General features: G+C 38.4%; 1 protein-coding gene across 2 annotated transcripts in view; it reads left to right on the top strand.

Annotated features, from left to right (window-relative positions):
• rrp12 (ribosomal RNA processing 12 homolog) overlaps nucleotides 1-19,891 on the top strand; it is a 62,172-nt gene that overhangs the window by 19,804 nt on the left and 22,477 nt on the right. Inside the window, exons 2-23 of one of the 2 annotated variants that reach the window (XM_031904966.1) lie at nucleotides 136-431; nucleotides 1,399-1,631; nucleotides 4,750-4,833; nucleotides 5,571-5,647; nucleotides 6,153-6,258; nucleotides 6,595-6,711; nucleotides 6,808-6,946; nucleotides 7,786-7,913; nucleotides 9,152-9,250; nucleotides 9,409-9,500; nucleotides 10,605-10,716; nucleotides 11,484-11,584; nucleotides 12,196-12,310; nucleotides 13,276-13,418; nucleotides 13,902-14,023; nucleotides 14,999-15,063; nucleotides 15,327-15,489; nucleotides 16,392-16,546; nucleotides 16,868-16,935; nucleotides 17,030-17,123; nucleotides 17,208-17,366; nucleotides 18,637-18,717. In XM_031904966.1, the coding sequence (XP_031760826.1) occupies nucleotides 293-431; nucleotides 1,399-1,631; nucleotides 4,750-4,833; nucleotides 5,571-5,647; nucleotides 6,153-6,258; nucleotides 6,595-6,711; nucleotides 6,808-6,946; nucleotides 7,786-7,913; nucleotides 9,152-9,250; nucleotides 9,409-9,500; nucleotides 10,605-10,716; nucleotides 11,484-11,584; nucleotides 12,196-12,310; nucleotides 13,276-13,418; nucleotides 13,902-14,023; nucleotides 14,999-15,063; nucleotides 15,327-15,489; nucleotides 16,392-16,546; nucleotides 16,868-16,935; nucleotides 17,030-17,123; nucleotides 17,208-17,366; nucleotides 18,637-18,717 (2,592 nt within the window). In that variant the 5' untranslated portion in view covers nucleotides 136-292. 2 annotated transcript variants of the gene reach the window in all.

Here is a 19,891-nt window from a genome sequence, read left to right as displayed (position 1 = left end):
AGAGACAGTAAGCTGCGCGTACAAAGCGCTATATAACTAAATACATAAATACATAAACAATGAAAGTCTTCGTAGCTGACAGTAGAACCCTGCTCTGTATTGACACAACTGACTTTTTCAAATGTAACTTTTTAGACATGTTCAATCGTTTTCCCTTTGGAGCCACAGGGTGACAGTGAAGCCTTTGCCGCCCACACACCATAGAGTCGCAGAGTGTGCGCTTGGGGCGGAAGTGATGTCACTGTTTGAGGCCACACGTGGGTGCAAGCGTGTCTGAGCTGTACGGGGAGACATGGGGAAGGCAGGGAAATTGCGCTCCGGTTCTGCCGGGAAAAGCAAGCGCTGGAAGAAGGGACACAGCAGCGACTCTAACCCCGAGCTGCGGCGCCACCGAGAAGCTGCCAGGAGCCGATTCTTCAGCCGGCCCTCAGGTCAGTATAGACTCTTTCTTACATGGTGTCTTCTTGCTCATAGCAGCAAATGTGTCCACTTAGAACTTTTAGCTTTAGCCTCGGTCTAAACACTACGTGAATGTCATGTATTAGTGTTGCATTCTAGAGTCGGAGATATCCCGTGTCCCATAGAGGATTCTGGGAGTTGTAGTTCATAACTGTCCCTTAGACATTTATTTTAACATGGATATATTGGGCTGAAGCCCCATGTAAAGCTACACATTATTTTCACTTATTCAACTATATGTACAGAATGCTGATTTACTTAGAGCAGGTATAACCCAGCAGGCATTTGGGTCAGAAGGTTATACCTGTGGCAGAGACGATGCTGAGGTGCCTATTATAGCCTATATCATGACCCCGGAACCAATGGAATATACCTGACAAAAATGGCAATCTCTTTGGGCGGGTGTCTGGACTAATACAGTGCCTCCTGCTCAATTTCATTTTTCTCTTGGGAAGATATGGCAATAGCCTAAAATTTGGCATTTTATTTTAGTGCAGATACTACACATGGGAATAACGGTTCCCCCATATAATCTAACGTGTTTGCCACCACCTCTGTCTGATTGACACTGTTGCTATGGCCACATATAAAAATTATGATGCTAGTGTATATCATGGAGGAACTTAAGTCTTGTAATAAAGGCCATATGCAGACAACTTGTCATGCCAGTAATTTTAAACATGTTGTTATTTATTATATTACACACATTATTTTTGCAAATGATCAGTTAGCCCAAGAACATAAGTCTGTCTGTCTGGAGTGTTGTGCAGTATGTTTGCATTTGCCTCTCACTCAGGTATTTTTACATAACATACATTCATACATTTTCTATTGCAATCTTCAAATAAACCAACTTGTATTTTAGTCATGGTTTCCCTTTATGTGGGAACTGTTAATATTGTGGCACTTGTGAGCTAAATTATTTCATTCTTGTTCTAGGTAAAAGTGACCTCACGGTAGATGCTCTTAAGCTCCACAATGACCTTCAATCAGACACCTTGTCTGTGCAGAAAAAATTGGAGAATTCCGAAGGGCTTATGGAAGATGAGGATGAAATGGCAATAACTGAGAAATCTGGAGTTTCTTTCCTGAGCGGCCTGTCCGACTGCACTAATCTTACATTTGGAAAAGTGCAGAGGTATTGGGAGTCCAACTCGGCTTCACATAAGGAGGTGTGTTACCTGTCATGGCTGGATACTGGTTTTAAGATTCTTATTAATGGGTGCACAATCTAGGGTTTGCATTAGGGATGCACAGAATCCTGGCAAATCCAAATGCCTGTCGAACCGAATCCTAATCCTTGAAATCACGTGAATTTTCATCATATGAACATGGAAGTTGAAAATGTTATTACCACGCTTGTCAACCCCCTATATAACCTAAATTTGGATACTGTTTATGGGGTTGGGGCAAATCCCAAAATAGTGGATTTGGTGCATCCCCAGTTGGCATGGATTTTAAGCAGCATTATCTTTTTGCAATGTAGCGCTCACTTAATTATCTCTTCTCTCTTTTTTATGTACTCTTGCTTATATTTCTTAAATTATGTGGCTAGGCAGCATGAGGGTAAGTTTACCCTCTGACCACCAACCATTAACTGCACATAGACTAAAAGAGAGCCTGACAGGTTTACTCGAAATCAAAGTTGTGGACCCCAGGAAGAAATAGTCCTCCAACCTTAAAGGGGTTTTTCACCTTAAATCAACTTGGATATAATGTAGTCATTTATATTCTGAGACAGTTTTCATGTGGTTTTCATTTGTTACGATTTTTTTTTCAAGTTATTTAGCTTTTTGTTTAGCAGCTCGGTGTTGGCTTGGTGTTTCAGTGGCTAGTGGCTAGATCAGGTTTGCCCTAGCAACAGACAGTGGTTTGAAGGAGTGCCAGGAATATGAATAGATGGCCTGTTACAAAGCTGCTTAGAAATGGCTGTTCTGTAACATAGTAAAAGTAAAAAACTCAAAGGTGAATTACCCTTTTAACCCTTTCCCTGCCAGCAACATAGTTTCTACGTTGTTTAAAAAAAAAAAAAAAAAAAAGCAGTTATGTGCTAACAACGTAGTTCCTACGTTATTGGTACCAAAGCGATTCTCTCTGCAGCGCCGGTGCAGAGAGTCAGCTGTGCCCCAAACCCCCTCGGCAAGAGTCAAGGCGGCTGGCAAGTTGGTCCTGCAGTCCCATGTTGGATTTGTCAGAATATGTACAAAAATATATGGTTTTCTGGGTCTCTGTATAGCAGGGGTGGGCAAACTTTTAGGCTCAGGGGCCACATTGACTTTTAAAATTTGACAGATGGGCCGGGCCAACGCTTACATGCAGTCTTGACACCAAGTCTCGCGTTATGAGACTTGCGGAGTCGGGACAAAGCGAGACACATCAATCCTCGGCGGGCCAGATTAAAAAGACCAACAGACTGAACCCGTGTTCTGTAGTTTTCCCACCCCTGCTGTATAGTTAGGCGGTCTTACAGCACATAATACGCTATCAGGGGGCTCTGTATGCAAAAGCTGAGTTGGCAGGCGAGAAATCCATATGCGCTGTTTTCATTTTGGGGTCAGTACACACCACAAACTTGGTATAGCTTCACATATTGGACATCAAACTGTTCAGTAGGCCTCTGGTGTGCCTATTTGGGGTGATTTGCCTTTGTATGCAAGAAATTGTATGAGATAAATGCGGCAAATTGCAACATTTTTATGCAATTTTCTGAAATGTCATAGAAACCACTAAATTTAGGAAAGCTTTGCAGATTGGTACTTTGGTGTAGAAAGGACTCTTTACCCATGTTGGATTTGACAGAACGTGTACTTTCCAAAAATATATGGTTTTCTGGGGCTCTCTGTATAGTTAGGGGGCCATTACGGCACATAATACATGGTCATTGAGCTTTTTTTTGCAGAAACTGAGTTGGCAGCTGAGAATTCATATGCACTTTTTTCATTTGGGTACCTCTTTACACCACATACTTTGGTAAATCTTTGCATATTGGGCATCAAACTGTTAAGTAGACGTCTGGCATTCATATTTAGGGTGATGTGTCATTGTATGTAAGAAATGTTGTAAGATAAATGCAGCAAATAGCAACAATTTTAGGCGTTTTTCAGAAATAATAAAAACCACTAACTTTAGGAAAGCTAGGCATTAGGCATAGGAGAAGTGCCTGGAGCTAAAGCAACTCAGCCCACAGTTTAAATAAGGATGAATATGTGATCTGAAGTGTAGTCCAGCATTATCACCATCCGAAGTTAAGGGTGAAGACACACAGAGCTACTAGTAGCACCTACTTTTTCATGGCTACTAAATGCCAGAAAATACCCTGCCATAGACAATACTGAGAATTGCCTCTGCTAAAACACATGTAGAGACCATTATCAGTAAATGATCAGCATTTTCTATTTTAGTAGCCCCATGTGTCTTCACCCTAAGACACTGGAGAAATTCTACTGGAGTTATAAATGTATATTCTCTTAATCATTATGTAGGTTAATGTGCTTGTTCCATGCTAAGACACTGCAATGCAGGGCATTATGTATGCTTAGCAGGTGTTTTCATTCAAAGGGGCAGTTCATCTTTAAGTTAACTCTTTAGTATATTATAGAATATCCCATTTATACAAACTTCTATTGGTCTACCCCTCTCTTCTAACTCTTTTTCCAACTTTCAGATAGGGTTCACTGACCCCTTCAACCAAAAACCTATTGCTCCCTGAGGCTACAATTTTATTGTTACTGAAATGTTTTATTGCTTATCTTTATATTCAGGCTTTTCCTTTTTAATATTTCAGTCTCTCTTTTTATCCAGTGCATGGTGGCTAAATTGATCCCTAGCAACCAGACAGCTGCTGAAATTCCACTAGAGCGCTGCTGAACAAGACGTTAAATTGTTCAAAAAAACATGAAAAAATGGAGACCAATTGCAAATTATACGATATTGCTCACTACATCTTACTAAAGTTAATTTAAACAACCCCTTTAATATCATTATTGGTTTTTTAAAGCATGCAGTATTCTGGTGGGCTAGTTAAGGTAATGATTTAAGGTGGAAAATACCGAAGTTGGCTGCAGTTTAGAAGGCAAAGCCGAGTATTATTTACATACAGTGTTGCAAAAGACTGATTACACCAAACAAATAAACTCTAATGAGTTTCAGTTCTTTAAAAAATTAAAATGTAACAGACCATTATTTCAATGTAAGATTTGTTAATAAGTAAAAAGAAGACGCCTAAAAACTTGCACCTCTACCTTTTGGTGTTTAATTACTAAAAATATTTCTATTGTGATTGCACTTCAGATCTGTGCTGTGCTGGCTGCTGTTACTGAAGTTATTCGCTCTCAGGGAGGAAAAGAGTCAGAGACTGAATACTTTGCTGCTCTGGTGAGATTTTGTGTCTTTCTTTTAAGAATGTATTTACAGTACAGGTATAGGACCCGTTATCCAGAATGCTCAGGACCAAGGGTTTTCCGGATAAGGGATCTTTCTGTAATTTGGATCTTCATACCTTAAGTCTACTAAGAAATCAATAAAACATTAATTAAACCCAACAGGATTATTTTACATACAGTAAGGAGTAATTATATCTTGGGATCAAATACAAAGCACTGTTTTATTTTTACAGAGAAAAAGGAAATCAGTTTTAAAAATCTGAATTATTTGATTAAAGGAGTCTATGGGAGACAGGCTTCCCGTAATTTGGAGCTTTCTGGATATCGGGTTTCCGGATAACGGATGCCATACCTGTATGATATTTGTGTAAGAAATTGCTTCTTCCTTTATAGTAATACAGCTTACTTATGATCTGCTAACTCTTACATGTTTAGAATTATGAGATGTGTTATAAGTATAATCTGTATATTGGCGGCTCTTGTTTTTGATATTATTTGAGCGTAAGGGTAATTGCTACATATGTTTAACAGTTTATTTAATTTTTTTTTTCTTCAACACCCATCCATTGTTTTGTTCTGCTGGTGCTGCTATGGTGCATGTAATAGAAGGTTTATATTGGTTTTGGAAAGCAATCAGAAAAAGTGCATCCCCATAAGAAAGTCATTTTCTGTCTGATTGTATGCAGTATAAGTTTGATTCTTGCAACTTTTACTTGTTTTTTGAACCAGATGACTACTCTTGAAGCTGTAGAGTCCCCTGAGTCATTGGCTGCAGTTACATATCTGCTTAACCTGGTTCTCAAGAGGTTTGTGAATTTTTCCCCCCTGTTTATAATTCAGTATCTTAAAAAAAAAAATGTTAGTTTGTAATATGCATTATTTTTTTTCCTTATGGTTAAAATTATATAAGCAGTTGCGCCTATAATGCTGAAGAAATCTGTGTAGTCACTGTGCTCACTGCTGCCTCCTACACGGTGCCTAATTGGATTTCTTCTGCATTTAAGGCGGGCCTGCTTGAGGAAATTGACTAAACTGGAACCATTGCAAGTGTCTGAGCCCAGACAGACACAAGGCTGTGCGCATATTGACACTACTCACAAAGATACTTTTTCATGGAGTGCCCATTTATTTGTTATGAAAATTGTGTACAAGTGTGCCTGTTTATGCAAGCAAAGCCTACAATTGCTGCCACACTAGCCATGGCCATAACATATCTGTGCCTCTATGTTCTTTTGGGTCCATCTTATTCGACTAATATGGATATTATTCTTTATGGATAGAGATTCAGATTTTTTTACCTCTGTTATTTAGGGTTCCTGGACCTGTTCTTATCAAGAAGTTTTCTGATACATCCAAGGCCCTTATGGATATCATGGCTTCTCAAGCAAGCAGCGGCAGCACCTCTGCTATGAGATGGGTATGTGTTCATATTGATGACTGCAAAAAATATTTTGCCAAATGCTGTTAATTACCACCTTCAATAAATGTTGAGCTCCATCTCTGCAACAAGCAGATAAAATGCTCTGTAAAACGCTTATTTTCAAAATTGATTTACTGGTTTATGTCCTTTAAAATAAACTGCAGCTGCATGTCTCCAGTGACCGCCTGCATCTTTTAAAGAAATGCTTGGTTTATGGACCTTTAAAGCTTAAATCCGTACACACTGAAATTCTTCCTCTCTGCAGTAGCCTGTCAGTATTATTAATTTAACATTTTCATCTTAAATGTGTTCTATATATCTTTTATGTGACAGATTGTCTCTTGTCTGGCTGTGCTGCTCCGCAAGCAGGATCTTCTCACATGGAGCTACCCCTCAACCCTCCAAGTGTACCATGGGCTACTCAGTTTCACTGTTCATGCAAAACCTAAAGTGCGTAAGACAGCTACTGCACACAGACATTCCCACCATGTATATTGCCTGTTTTGTATATATATATGAATAATTATATGAATCATTTTATTGTAGATCCGCAAGGCGGCCCAGCTAGGGGTGTGTTCCATCCTAAAGGGCAGTGAGTTCATGTTCAGTGAATCGGCACCTAAACACCACCCAGCTGTTCAAACCACAGCTAAATTCTGTATCCAGGAAATAGAGAAGTCTGGAGGTATGGACTGTAAGAGAACCTGGCCTAAAGCAGAGGCCGAATTATGATGGTCGTGTCACATTAATAGTTAAACATTGTGTTCCTCTGTGTAACTCAAGAGACTAATAATGAGTTTTGGGGTAATGCCATAAAAATGGCATTTTTGTGCTATCCCATACACTTGCACATTAACTGTCACACAATTTTACACCAATTTATGTCTTCAGATGTGCATTTTGCATAGACATTTTTGCCTGCACAGAATGGGAAACTTGTATCTGCAACTAGTAGACACAAGAGTGCTCTCTTAATATGTACTAATAAATATAATCTGCCGTCAGTTAATCACAGTAGGCTTTCATCAATCCAAGTGCTGAAGTAGGTGAATAAGACCTCCCACTGTGGCTAGGGGTTTCAATTACCCTTGCCTGCATGACTAGAGAGGATAATTGTAATGTATGGGATCTCTTATCCAGAAAGCCCAGAATTACAGGAAGGCCATCTCCCATAGACTCCATTTTAATAAAATCACATTTTTAAAAATGTATTTTTTCTCTGTAATAATAAAAGAGTATCTTGTACTTGATCCCAACTAAGATATAATTAATCCTTATTGGAGGCAAAACAATCCTATTAGGTGAATTTAATGTTTCAGTTATTTCTCAGTAGACTTAAAGTATGTAGATCAAAATTATGAAAAGATCCCTTATTTGGAAAACCCCAGGTCCCATCCTGGGAAATGGGACCCATACCTGTGCTGCTAAGCATGTCAGTTGTAATAATGCTAAGCATGTCAAATATAATGTGGTTAGCATTACATGCTTAGCGTTGTCATTACACCTTTATTTTGCTTATATCAGGTAGTAAAGAAGCCACTACAACCTTGCATATGCTGACATTACTAAAGGAACTGCTGCCCTGCTTCCCTGTCAGTATGGTGAAATCTTGCTGTGAGACCCTGCTAAAGGTCATGACTCTAAGCAACGTGGTGAGTAATGAACAAGACTTAAAGAAAACACTTAACGTTTATTAGTCATATGGGGAGATACACAACCACAAATCCTAAATATATAGGGGTTCTCGTGGGTATTGGACAGACTTTTTACTTCAGGCTACCCTTGGAGAATTTTCCTAATTCTCACTTTAAACAAGTGTGTGAATTAAGTTGCCCATATACACACACCAATATAATCGTGCAAAACGAAGTTTTGTAAATTTTTCAGACTGCGTGGGCTCCGGATAATCCTCTTGTCAATTTTTCGGACCATGGTCGTTTAGTCAATCGGACGGGTTAGAAAATCTCTGTCAGATAATGAAAATATCTTTGCATGTATTGCCTATCTGACGATATCCATGGGTGACTTATGATGTATAAACCAAATGCATACACCTGTAGAGGAACTTTATGTACATTTGGCAAAGTTTCACACTTTAGAAGCCATTGCTTCAATAAGAACGCTTTTATTTTTCTGATGTGCTATTGCCAATACTATTGCAAGTGCTGCTCTGTAGTTGGCATTCATATATATTGGACCTATTTTAAAATAGTAAATAAGGTGGAAGGTGCACACGAGTAATCAGCATTGAACCTCATTTTCTATTTTGCTGCCCAGTTTTTAAACTTTGGCAAAGCGCTCTGCAGTGTCAGCATCCTGCATGGATCTTATAGTTTTTCATTATTTAGTATTTATAGCAAAAATAGAAAGAGTACTTTCTATGCCCACCTTCAAGTCATTAATAAACAAGTTAAAAAGTAAAGGACCAAAGACTGACGCCTGCGGTACTCCACTAACAACACATGGCCCAATTGTAAAATGTTCCAATTGGACCGGTACTATACATTTAAGTAAGAACGTCTTTCATGTGCTAAAAGTTTCTGTTCGTCACTATTTTCAGGGCATATTTTTTGTATAATTGTTGTCTTTCAATTAATGGGCAGAACATCATCTGATTTGTTATTTTTCTGACTTATAATCTTACAATATAAATATCAATGTTAATTTTTGATTATTGCTTTAAAACACACAATCAGTATCCAAATGTTCATTGTACAACAACTAAAATCTGAACACATATGATCAGCTTTAAACTATCCATTCTTATTTCACCAGGACATCTATTGTAGGAGTTTCTCCCAACACAATTATATATCATTATTAACGTGGGTAAATAAACTTTTACTATATGTCTCAAATGAATGTTTTCCTATCTTCCTCTCTCTCTAAGCTTATCACCGCGTGTGCAATGCAGGCCTTCCATGGTCTCTTCCATTCATGCCCCGGAACCTCTGCTCTGACTGCAGAGCTCAATGCCCAAATCATTACAGTGAGTGATTTATGCTTTTGCCTATTTTGTAATTTACACTGTAAATTGTGGCTCTATCTAGGGAGATACTTTTATGTTAAATTGTGACATTTATCATTTTTCTCGTTTTGCTCAGTGTAATGTGGGTACTGTATAAATATTGTTCCCTATATTTATAGGCCCTATATGACTACTTGCCCAATGAGAATGACCTACAACCAGTTTTGGCATGGTTAGCAGTCATGGAGAAGGCCCACACCAATTTGGCCAGGTAACAGGCAACCGTTTTGCTCACCCTTGACTTATATAACTGTTTTATGGTGCTTAGGTATTTCTATAGCATTTTATAGTGTTGTGTAGGTTTCTATTTGGAAAGGTCATTATTTCTGATTGCTGTACTTTTGTTAACTTTTCCTTTCTAGCTGTGTTACCTCAACTACAAATATTTAATTTCACATTCCATTAAAAACAAGGTGGTAAATAAAAAATGATTCAGTAGCCTTTTTTAAATATTCATATCAACATTCATTATAATTTATTTTCATAGAACCCAATAATGAAGATTTTTCTAGCGTCATTTTCCTAATCTCAGTTATTATTTTTATAATACAGTCATTATTGCTCTTAATATGTTAGGAATTCAGCTTAGAAAACTCTATAGGATATCTCAAGAATTAATTTGGTATTGCCAAGGTTGCCAAGTATAATTTACTGACAAAAATGAAATAGGACTAAGGTTATATTAAATTAGATGGGTCAAAATATTTTGTTTTTGGGATAACAAAAGTTCATATATTTTACAGCCTCTAAAGCAAATTAACCCATAGCAATCGAATTTAGAGTTGCTAGGGCTCCAACAATACTTAAGTTTAAACTCTGTAAGGTATGCTCTATGGCAGTCCCTTTATCACTGCACTGAAAGTTTAATAAAAGCAGAGAAAACTGTTAAAATATTTGCATTTATAAAAACTACAATTGAGGGGATATTATTCTTTCAAAAATCAAGACTGGTGGAAATGGGTTCTTTTGTGTTTGTTTATTTGTAAGTGAGGCAAAGGAGAGACAAACAAATGACTCCTTAATGTCCCTGTGGCTAACTATGCATCTAAAACTGCTGGTTTAATAGCACAGATACAGCCTATAAGTTCAGAGCCATGTATTGAATCTTGCAGACAGCCCGTTTCAATCTCTTTAGATCTCATCATTGCATGATATCGGAACATGGCTTCTAAAGGGATTGGACTAGGACAGCAGCAAATTTACCATATTGGTTAGGAAGAATGTGGCTAAAAGGAGCCCAAGAGCATTTCTCAAATGCAATACCAGCACCAAGAGCCTCCAATAAGTGCTCTGACAGAATTCTTTGTCAATTTAGGTTGCAGAGTGAGCTGTGCCTGGGCCATCTTCCTCGTCTCTTCTTAACAACCATGAACTGCTTATTATCTCCTCACTTGCAGGTTGTTGGTGCAGCTGCCCGGACCTTGAAGGTATGACTTAACACCTACAAAGGCAAATTATGCATAAGGCTGTAAAAAGAAGCATGCAGGGACTAGTCAGAATTGTTATAGGGCTGTCCATAAAGAAATGAAACATATATAAACATATATGCTATTCCTGCGAATTCATGCATCGAATCCTAGAACTTTTAAGCCACATGATACTTCACTGGTTTTAATGGATAAATATATTTCCTCGGTGCAGATTTTGTTGCGTTTTTTACAACATAAAGGTACCATGACGATTTTAAAATATTATTGTTGACTTAATACTTGTCATAAGGCATCATGATGCTTCATGATCTTCGTACCTCCTGTGATCCAAATACACATCTTATTGTATACTTCTGACTGGGCAGTTAAGAACTTGCACAGTGGAGCACTTATGATGAATTAGTGATGGCCCATCATTCTGCTATTGACATTGTAAGGGCATGCTGGGAGTTTTTGTTTTGCATGAATATATTGTTTCCTTGTTTATAGAGTTGTGAGAACAAAAGGCAGATTTTTTACAGGTGGTTGCAGTTTCTACCTAATTTCTTAGCCAATATATTGCTTTGCCAAACATCTTTCCCTGTACTCTTTCTTCAGTTCCAAGGGAGATACTTTAAAACCTTTTAAACACTTTGAGCCCTTTCAGCCCTTTCATCATTGTATTATCACCTAACAAAATGCCAGAAGGGGCAGCATAGACTTCACTCAGTCCTTTGGCTAATAACATGAACATAATTAATCATTGACTTCTTATATATCTTCAGACTCTCCTTACTGAATGCATTGCTCCAAATGCTGCTGACATTGGGTCTGTGCCATTGGCTCCAACTTCTGGGCCAGCTGGGCTCATCTGTAAAATGTTCAGGTGAGTTTCTCTAGGAAGTGTTGTCTGTGGAGGGATCCATGGTTATTTAAAAGCATAAATACAAATGAGTGTTATATAGGGATGGTTCTGAGAACAAAATCTTTTCCTAAATGTAATCTTTTCATATGCATAAGCAGAGTAGGAAAGCAAGTAATTCCACAATCATATTAAGTAGAAAATCAAGACCAATTAAAAATCAAGACCAACTGAAAAGCTGCTGTTTAATAAATGTTTAATTAAACTTCCCCTTTAAGCTAATATACACCTATTACCCATACCCTACTACAACCCTAATTTTGCCAGTGTTTTGGGTGAAATAAGGAGTAGTCCATTATATTTAGAGGTTTACTCTATATCCCTGTGATTGAAAATGTGATTCACTGCCTTCCCTTGAATTGTTCTATAGAACCATAAAAGTGAAATACAATGCAAATTAAAATGTGTGTGATAAGGAAATACGAAAGTCTGATATTTTGAGTAAGGGAAAAAAAAGGCAGAATGCATGTGATACCCTGATCCCTTACATAGAAAAGTTTATTTAAGTTTGGAAGAGACATCTGGGAAATTCTCTTAAAACAAAGAATTCATGAGGATGTTCATATTTACAATAGGTGCGTGGAAGAGGGATTATCATATAAATTTCACTCATCTTGGCCATACGTCCTTCAAGTCTTACAAACCTTTTTTGAAGCAGCGGGAAAAAATTGCCATCCGTTCATGAGAAAGGTGAGTGAGGTGCTGGCAGAGAGAGCATATAGTACAATTAAGCCCTAAGCCACATGGCATAACGTATTGCTCTCCATACTCTTCCACAGTTCTCTCCCAATTTCTCCACTTCCCACTGGTCCTTCTGGCTTATAACCTGGGGGAAGACAGACCCTGCTGGACCAACTACACATGCACAAGAGTTGTACTATGAATGTCAGGGAGAGGGGACCAGCTGGGCCACTGACCTTTAGCTACATGGGGACATTATCTAGAGATTAATAACCATGGAAAATGTTTCCAATACTTCTTACAGAGCTTTAATTGCCCTTTAAAGGAGAAGGAAAGGCTAGTAAAGAGTTAATCTCAAGCTGCAGGCATACCTTCAGTTGTCTCATTTAATGCCCTTAAGTCTCCCCATATTTCACCTGTTCAGAAGATCAGAAGCCAAACAGGAAGAAAAAAACGCTGAGAAAGTTCCCATAATGCCTCGCTCCTGCACACCCAAACCAAGTGTACATGCTCAGTTAGTAAGACTATGAGTCAGCTTTCTGCTGATTGGCTCAGATCCACATTCCTAAGGGGGGGGAGTGAGTTCTTGGCATTCTTAAAGGAGGGGGGAGCAGGAAAGAGCAGAAAGCTGCGTGTCTGTGGCACAGGAATTAAAGACACAAGAAATCTTTTTTTCAGAGAAGCCAGTCCAGCATTTCTGTGAGTGCTTATGGCTGTATTTACATAGACCTTTCTGATAAAGCTTACTTAGTTTTTACCTTTCTTTCTCCTTTAAGGGCTAATACTGGCAAATATTTACTTAGTATCTACTTATTAAAATAGGATTTGGCACAGAGAAGGACAACCTATTTCTATTATCATCACCATCCCTTCAATTCTGGGCTGTATGGAATATATTATTTTATTTTCTGTGTTGTGTAATATTGATTTTCATGATATTTTTGTTTATCTATTTTTCTTCCTCATCTTCACAGTGTTTGCAGACTCTTGCTGACTTGAGAACCTCAGCGCATTTTTCCTACACTGGAGAGTTGGATCATGCTGTGGGCGCTGCTGTGGAAAGTATGGGTCCTGAGGTTGTCCTGAAAGCCATTCCTCTGCAGATTGATGGCACAGAGTAAGGATGCCCCCTGTTTTTTTTGTTTGTTTGTTTTTTTTGAGGGCACATGCCCCATTGGTTAAAGATCGGCTTGGAGAAGGATTCTGGTTACCATTTGGACAAAGCCAGCTGACAGATTATGGATTTCTAGTGTATGATGTTTCATACTCCATGCTTCCCTCACCCTTCCAAAGTTATTGCTCAGTAGAACAATCAAAAGTTTGGCTGTTAGTACTTTTAATCTGTTGTGGGAATGCTGGAGTATGTAAATTTACCCAGATTAGCAGATGAAAGAGCACTGGGGAGCAGTGAGATGACTGCTAAAGGAGCACTGGATAATAGAATACTTAAACAAGTGCCATATTTGCTCCATTGTAGTAATCCATAGCAACCAATTAAAATTTTTCCTTAATTTTCTTATAGTTAATTGAAGTTCTTTTTTTGTGCCCCAAACCAGCCTTGTTTGAAGAAAGAAAAATTCACTTTTTTTTTTGTTTTTAGGGAATCTTGCGACTTCCCTCGAAGCTGGCTGGTCCCGGTGATACGAGACAATGTGAAGAACACAGAGCTAGGTTTCTTTACCAAGTACTTTCTGCCGCTGGCTGCCAAGTTAAAGAATCGGGGTAAATTATTTGTTTTTTTTATTTGCCTGTTCATGCAAGAGTACTGTATGTCCTCCTTGTGTCTGCTATGTGTCCTTACACAAATGTTTTAGAGCAAGTCCTCTGCAAGGGTTTCATGCAAGCAATATTAAGACTTCTTTCTAATGTTCAGGATGCTTCTGGGACCATTTTTTGCTTTACTCTGTAGTCCTAAAAGTAAAAGCAGGGAACTTTGGTTATTGTGTATTAACTGAGGTTGATCTCTGTACATAATAGCGATGCTTGGTGGTGGAAAACAAACAGTTTGCGGAAATGCTTGCTCAGCTCTGATTGGTTCAATCTCGGCACCTAACTGGATAAACTATTTCTGATGCCGCTGTTTTCAGTAGGATATAATATTAGGCGATACCAAGTCCATGGGTAGTTTATTTTAAAAAAGGGGAAAGCCTAAGTTTAGAATTGTTTTTATCTGTCTATCTTTGTCTGTCTGTCTGTCTGTCATTTAGAAAGTTCTGGATAATGGAAAAGGCCATCACCCATAGAGTCCATTATAAACATATAATTACATTTTTTCAAATTAATTTCTCTTTTCTTTATAATAATTAAACAGTACCTTGTACTTAATGGTAACTAAGCTGCATAAATCCATTTTGGAGGCAAAACAATCCAATAGGGTTTTTCATGTTTAAATGGTTTTTAGCAGACTTAGGGGCTGATTTACTTACCCACGAACGGGTCGAATGGAGTCCGATTGCGTTTTTTTCGTAATGATCGGTACTTTGCGATTTTTTCGGATTCTTTACGAATTTTGGTAACGAAAAATTCGTACAGAATCCGAAAAAATCGCAAAACATACGAAAAAGTCGCAAAATGTTCGTTTTCAAGTCGGAACTTTTCCAATTCGGGTCGGATTCGTGGGTTAGTAAATCAGCCCCTAAGTGTATTGTGAGCCGAATTACAGAAAGATCCCTTATTTTGAAAACTCTTTATTTTCAGCTGCTGATCTATCTCAAGATGGACGAAATCTTGAAGCAAAAATTTATGATACCCTCCAGTGGCAAGTAAGCAGAGTACTTCCTGGTATCTTAAAAGGGACGTTCACCTTTGTATTTACTTTTGCTATGATATAGAAAGCCCCTTCCTAAGCAACTTTTTAACCGGTCTTTTTTTATTGCTGACAAACCAATTGATTTTTACACTTAATTCCTATTGGGCATTTTACAGTGTTACTGGTCCCTAATTGTCTGTCGAAATGGATGGTGCCATTAAGCGCATATTAGCGTTGTCTTCAAGCTTTAATGCAAAACATTCGCTCTGATTTCAGATCTGGACAATGTTACCTGGATTTTGCACCAAACCCACAGATGTTGTAGATTCCTTCAAGGGAATTGCACGCACCCTGGGAATGGCAATCAATGATCGTCCAGACCTGAGACTTACAGTCTGCCAAGCTCTGCGATCACTTATCAACAAGGGTTGTGAATCAGGTATTCCTGTCTGATGATTTAAACCTACAGCACAAATGAGTTAAAGGGGGTCATTTAAGTTTCCCACGTATATCTAGAAACTGGTCTGTACATTCAGTAGTGCTCGCCTCTGAAATGCTATTATTTGGATCCGGCCGAATCCGTGTGCCTTAAAATCATGTTCCTTTTTGTCATATAAACACGCAAGAAATTTTTCACTACGCTTTTCGCACATGGTTCGGATTAACCTCTCTGTGGCCTAATTTTGCATGTTTAAATAAGGATTCGGTATTCGGATGAATCTTTCACTGAGGATTCAGTCTTTGGCCAGATCCCAAATTAGTGGATTTGGTGCATTCCTAGCATTTAGTGCCTAAATCTGAATTTGGCAGTTGTTACTGGAATTATTTCTATTACTATGGGTATTATCTATACACCCTTCTGATTGTAGTATTTGGTCATGTGCCTGATGACACCAGACAGAGTTACAAAACTGCAGTAAATTTTACTCTGTAGTGTTTTCCTGTGGCAACCAATGAAAAGTTTGCTTTTATTACCCTTACTGCAGTTGACCAACTAGATGTAGTAGCTAACCTATTAGCTATCAGTTACAGCTCCAGAGTTTTGCCCCAGTTTTGTGAACTGCCCCATAGTGTAGTGAAATGTGAGCACTTTCCTGCTGATACTCGATGCTTCACTGGCCTGTGCATGTTGGGACATGGGAGGTGCTGGCTCTTTGCCACCTTACCATTAACATATAATCCTGGTTATAATTGTGTTCTAATGTTTAAGGCATATTAAAGTGACAAATTGCATTAAAATACATGGGATCATATTTTTAAATAAAGAGATAAGTGAGCCCCCTTCAAGGAAATTTACTTCGAATTAGGCACTAAATGTTCAACCATTCTTTTTATCTACAGAGGCTGACAAGGCTGAAGTTAGCCGCTTTGCCAAGAACTTCCTCCCAATTCTGTTTAATGTGTACAGTCAACCGCCAGCTCCAGGAGAGGGGCCCTCTCAGAAACTGCCAGTGTTGGACACAGTTAAAGCATATCTCACAATCACAGACCAGCAGGTATTCACTTATAGCAAATCTTTTCTTTAGCCCTGTCTCTTGCGTAAGGTCATATAAGAGTATTGTCAGATTTAGTTCGCCTTTAGTAGTTGTACGACCTTCAGGCTCATGGCACATGGGATGTACTTTCCATTGACAATCCCAAATGAGGAGCCTGTCTTTGGTTTGAAACAAATTGCAAGTTCATTGACAGGAATATGGATAACATGCCCTGTGGGCCATATGCCTAATAAGAGACAGTTTCAGCAAAATATCTAAAAGTGGGGTAAGTAAAAACAGAACTGTCTAATGGTTCCTTTTTGTCATCTAAATTATTTGTAGATGGTTAGTGGGTTTTTGGATAAAGCAACTGTCAAACTGACAGAAGCGGAGAGTGCAGAGCCCACAAGGTAAGATTTCATTGCAGTGCTTTAAGTGTTTTCAAAGGAATTTTTTAATGACTTAAAATGGCTACTAAAGCTTGAAACTGTTTTTGTTGAACAGATTATATATGCTGGACCTGATCATTGCCATGGCACCGTATGCAGATGAACCCTCCATGACTAAGATCTATCACACTATTTTGCCATATTTGGAGGTAGGCTTTAAACAGACGGTGAACCTCAACAAGCAGTATTTGTACTTGGGCAGTTATAATAAAGCTTTATTGTGTATTTCACAGGATAAAAATCACAGTTTGCAGAAGAAAGCCTATAGAGTTTTGGAGGAAATATGTGGAGGGGAACAGCCACCATGCAAAGAATTTGTAAACAACAATCTGGAAGAATTAAAGAAAACACTCCTGACTTCCCTGAAAAGCGCTTCATCCCCTGCTAAACGGGTCAGTAAACAAGGTGGCTGAGGTGGCAGGGGACTTCATCTCAGAGGGCATCATTCAGAGCTAGTTTCTCAGTCTAGCAGAGATTTCTCAGACAGTTTGCAGTTCAGCTATAATTTAGGCCCCTCTATAGAGTTTATCTTGATGCATATAGACATTTAATGATTAAAAGATAGTGAAATTCTTTTCATTAAAGCATCCCTACAAATTTTAACTGTAACAGTATAATATTTGCGTTGTTTTATTCCACTTTATTGTATATTAAAGTTCATTTGTGGTTTTGTACATAGTTTTATCATATTCAGTTGTACTGGAGTTAATTATGCTTCAGTCGTATTGCTTTCTGTGCACATTTCTTTCCTTTATAGGTACTACAGGTATGGGACCTGTTATCCGGAATGCTTGGGACATGGGGTTTTCCGGATAGGAGATCTTTCCATAATTTTGATCTCCATAACTTAAGTCTTCTAAAAATCATTTAAATACCGAATAAACCCAATAGGCCTGTTTTGCCTCCAATAAGGATGAATTATACCTTAGTCAGTATCAATTAAAATGTTCTGTTTTATTATTACAGTGAAAAAGGAAAGAAATTAGAATTCCTTCCTTATAATGGAGTCTATGGGAGATGGCCTTTCCGTAATTCGGATCTTTCTGGATAAGGGATCTCATGCCTGCATGTGTGTTCAGCTATTACTTTTCTCACATCTGTAATTTACCCGTGTCGTGTGGTGCATGGTATTGCCCAAAGCAGATGGCAGATATCAGGTCTAGAATAGCGGTTTATTATGTGTGTGGTAGCCCCCTAGAGACTTACATCTCAGTTTCTTTTATTTTGTACGTACCTTCAGCCTACACACTGCTGCTAATATTACGCTGCTGGTTTTTTTTTTTTTGTTTTTTTTATTCTTGTAATACATTATTGGCAGTTATTTGTGGATGTGAACCTCTGGTCAATCAATTGAAACAATATTTTTTAAGATGTGTAGTGGTGCTATTTCGGAGCAGGCCATGAGATGGCAGTAAATAGGAAACAGACTTTCCACACTCATACTCCTCCTCAGGACAAATTTATATTACCATATATTTCAGCTGGTCAGCTACATTTTTATAAAGAGAATATATTTGACTTGCAGCTGGTTTTGCCAGAGCTAAATTCACCTGGATGTCCTTTTTATTGCAAGGCCTAGGGATTATTGGGAAGTGCAGGAGACAGCATGATGCAGAACTTAACCCCACTGAATTGTCTGTTTGTCTTGTTTTCCCTTGGTAGCCTCGTTTGAAATGTCTGATCCATATTGTGAAACAACTGGCAGCGGATCACGAAGAATTTATAACTTCCCTTATTCCTGAGGTGAGAACTATCATCACAAGGTTTGCGTGAATATCCCTCCAAATATGCTCAGAAGCTTTTGCTAAACCCAGGGGTCCTACTGAGCTTTTCAAAGACCCTCTATGTTCACAACACATGAAATGACCATTTTTAATAACTCAACACCATTACAAGGTCACAGACACAAATTTACAAGACCAGCTGCCTGTTAGGCTTGCAGTGGTTTGCTGTTCTTCAGTTTGGACTGTGGCAGTGAAATGGTAAATTTTTGCTTGTGATAGTGCAGTATATGGAAGACTTTGGCTAGAAACGCCCATTAATTCTGTTTTTTAATGTGTAACAGTTGCGTTTTCCTAAAAGACGAAATGTCTGCAAATGTATTTAATTAGTGTCTTTCACAGGCTACGGCCTGGTTTATTTTCTGTGACTTAATTTATGCCTTCTGGTTAATCTGTCAATATTTATTCCCCATCTTGCTCAGTTACACAGCATGCTTGATATACATCTTATGTATTAAAGTACTATCTCATCCATTTAATTCCTACACAGTAAAATTTATCCTCCTCATAGAAAATTACTAGCTTTCAGAGGCACCGCCAATTTAATATCCATGGAATTTAAAGGCCCAGTATTCTTGCAAAAAAAACAAACAAAAAAAAACACTTTTCTAGGGGTGGCTATATAAACTGTCCAACAGTTTAATTTACTTTAAGCTGTTGCTTGGGAAAAAAAATATACAAAGAAGGAGCCCCTTTGAGGCCAATTGTCAGCAGCATTAACTGTGTGACTTATAACATTGCTAAATACGTGGCCAACATCTTAGCCCCCTTAGTTGGAAACACAGTACACCACATTCAGAACTCCATGGACTTTGTCAAAAAAGTGAAGGAGTTAAAGCTGGAGATCGATGATACAATGGTGTCCTATGACGTAACATCTCTGTTCACATGCATACCCACTGCCGAGGCAATTGATACAGTGAGGAAACGGCTGAAACAAGACACCACCCTCAGCAGCAGAACAAAGCTGACCCCAGAACAAGTTTGTTCCTTACTGGACCTATGTCTCAATACCACTTACTTCAAGCACAAGGACGTTTTCTATAGACAAAAACATGGCTGTGCCATGGGTTCGCCTGTGTCTCCAATTGTAGCGAACCTTTACATGGAAGAAGTGGAAAAGAAAGCCCTGGACA

The sequence above is a fragment of the Xenopus tropicalis genome, chromosome 7, assembly GCF_000004195.4.
Source record: "Xenopus tropicalis strain Nigerian chromosome 7, UCB_Xtro_10.0, whole genome shotgun sequence".
NCBI lineage: Eukaryota > Metazoa > Chordata > Amphibia > Anura > Pipidae > Xenopus > Xenopus tropicalis.
The sequence above is the reverse complement of the archived record's forward strand: the minus strand, read 5'-3'. Positions and strand labels throughout refer to the sequence as shown.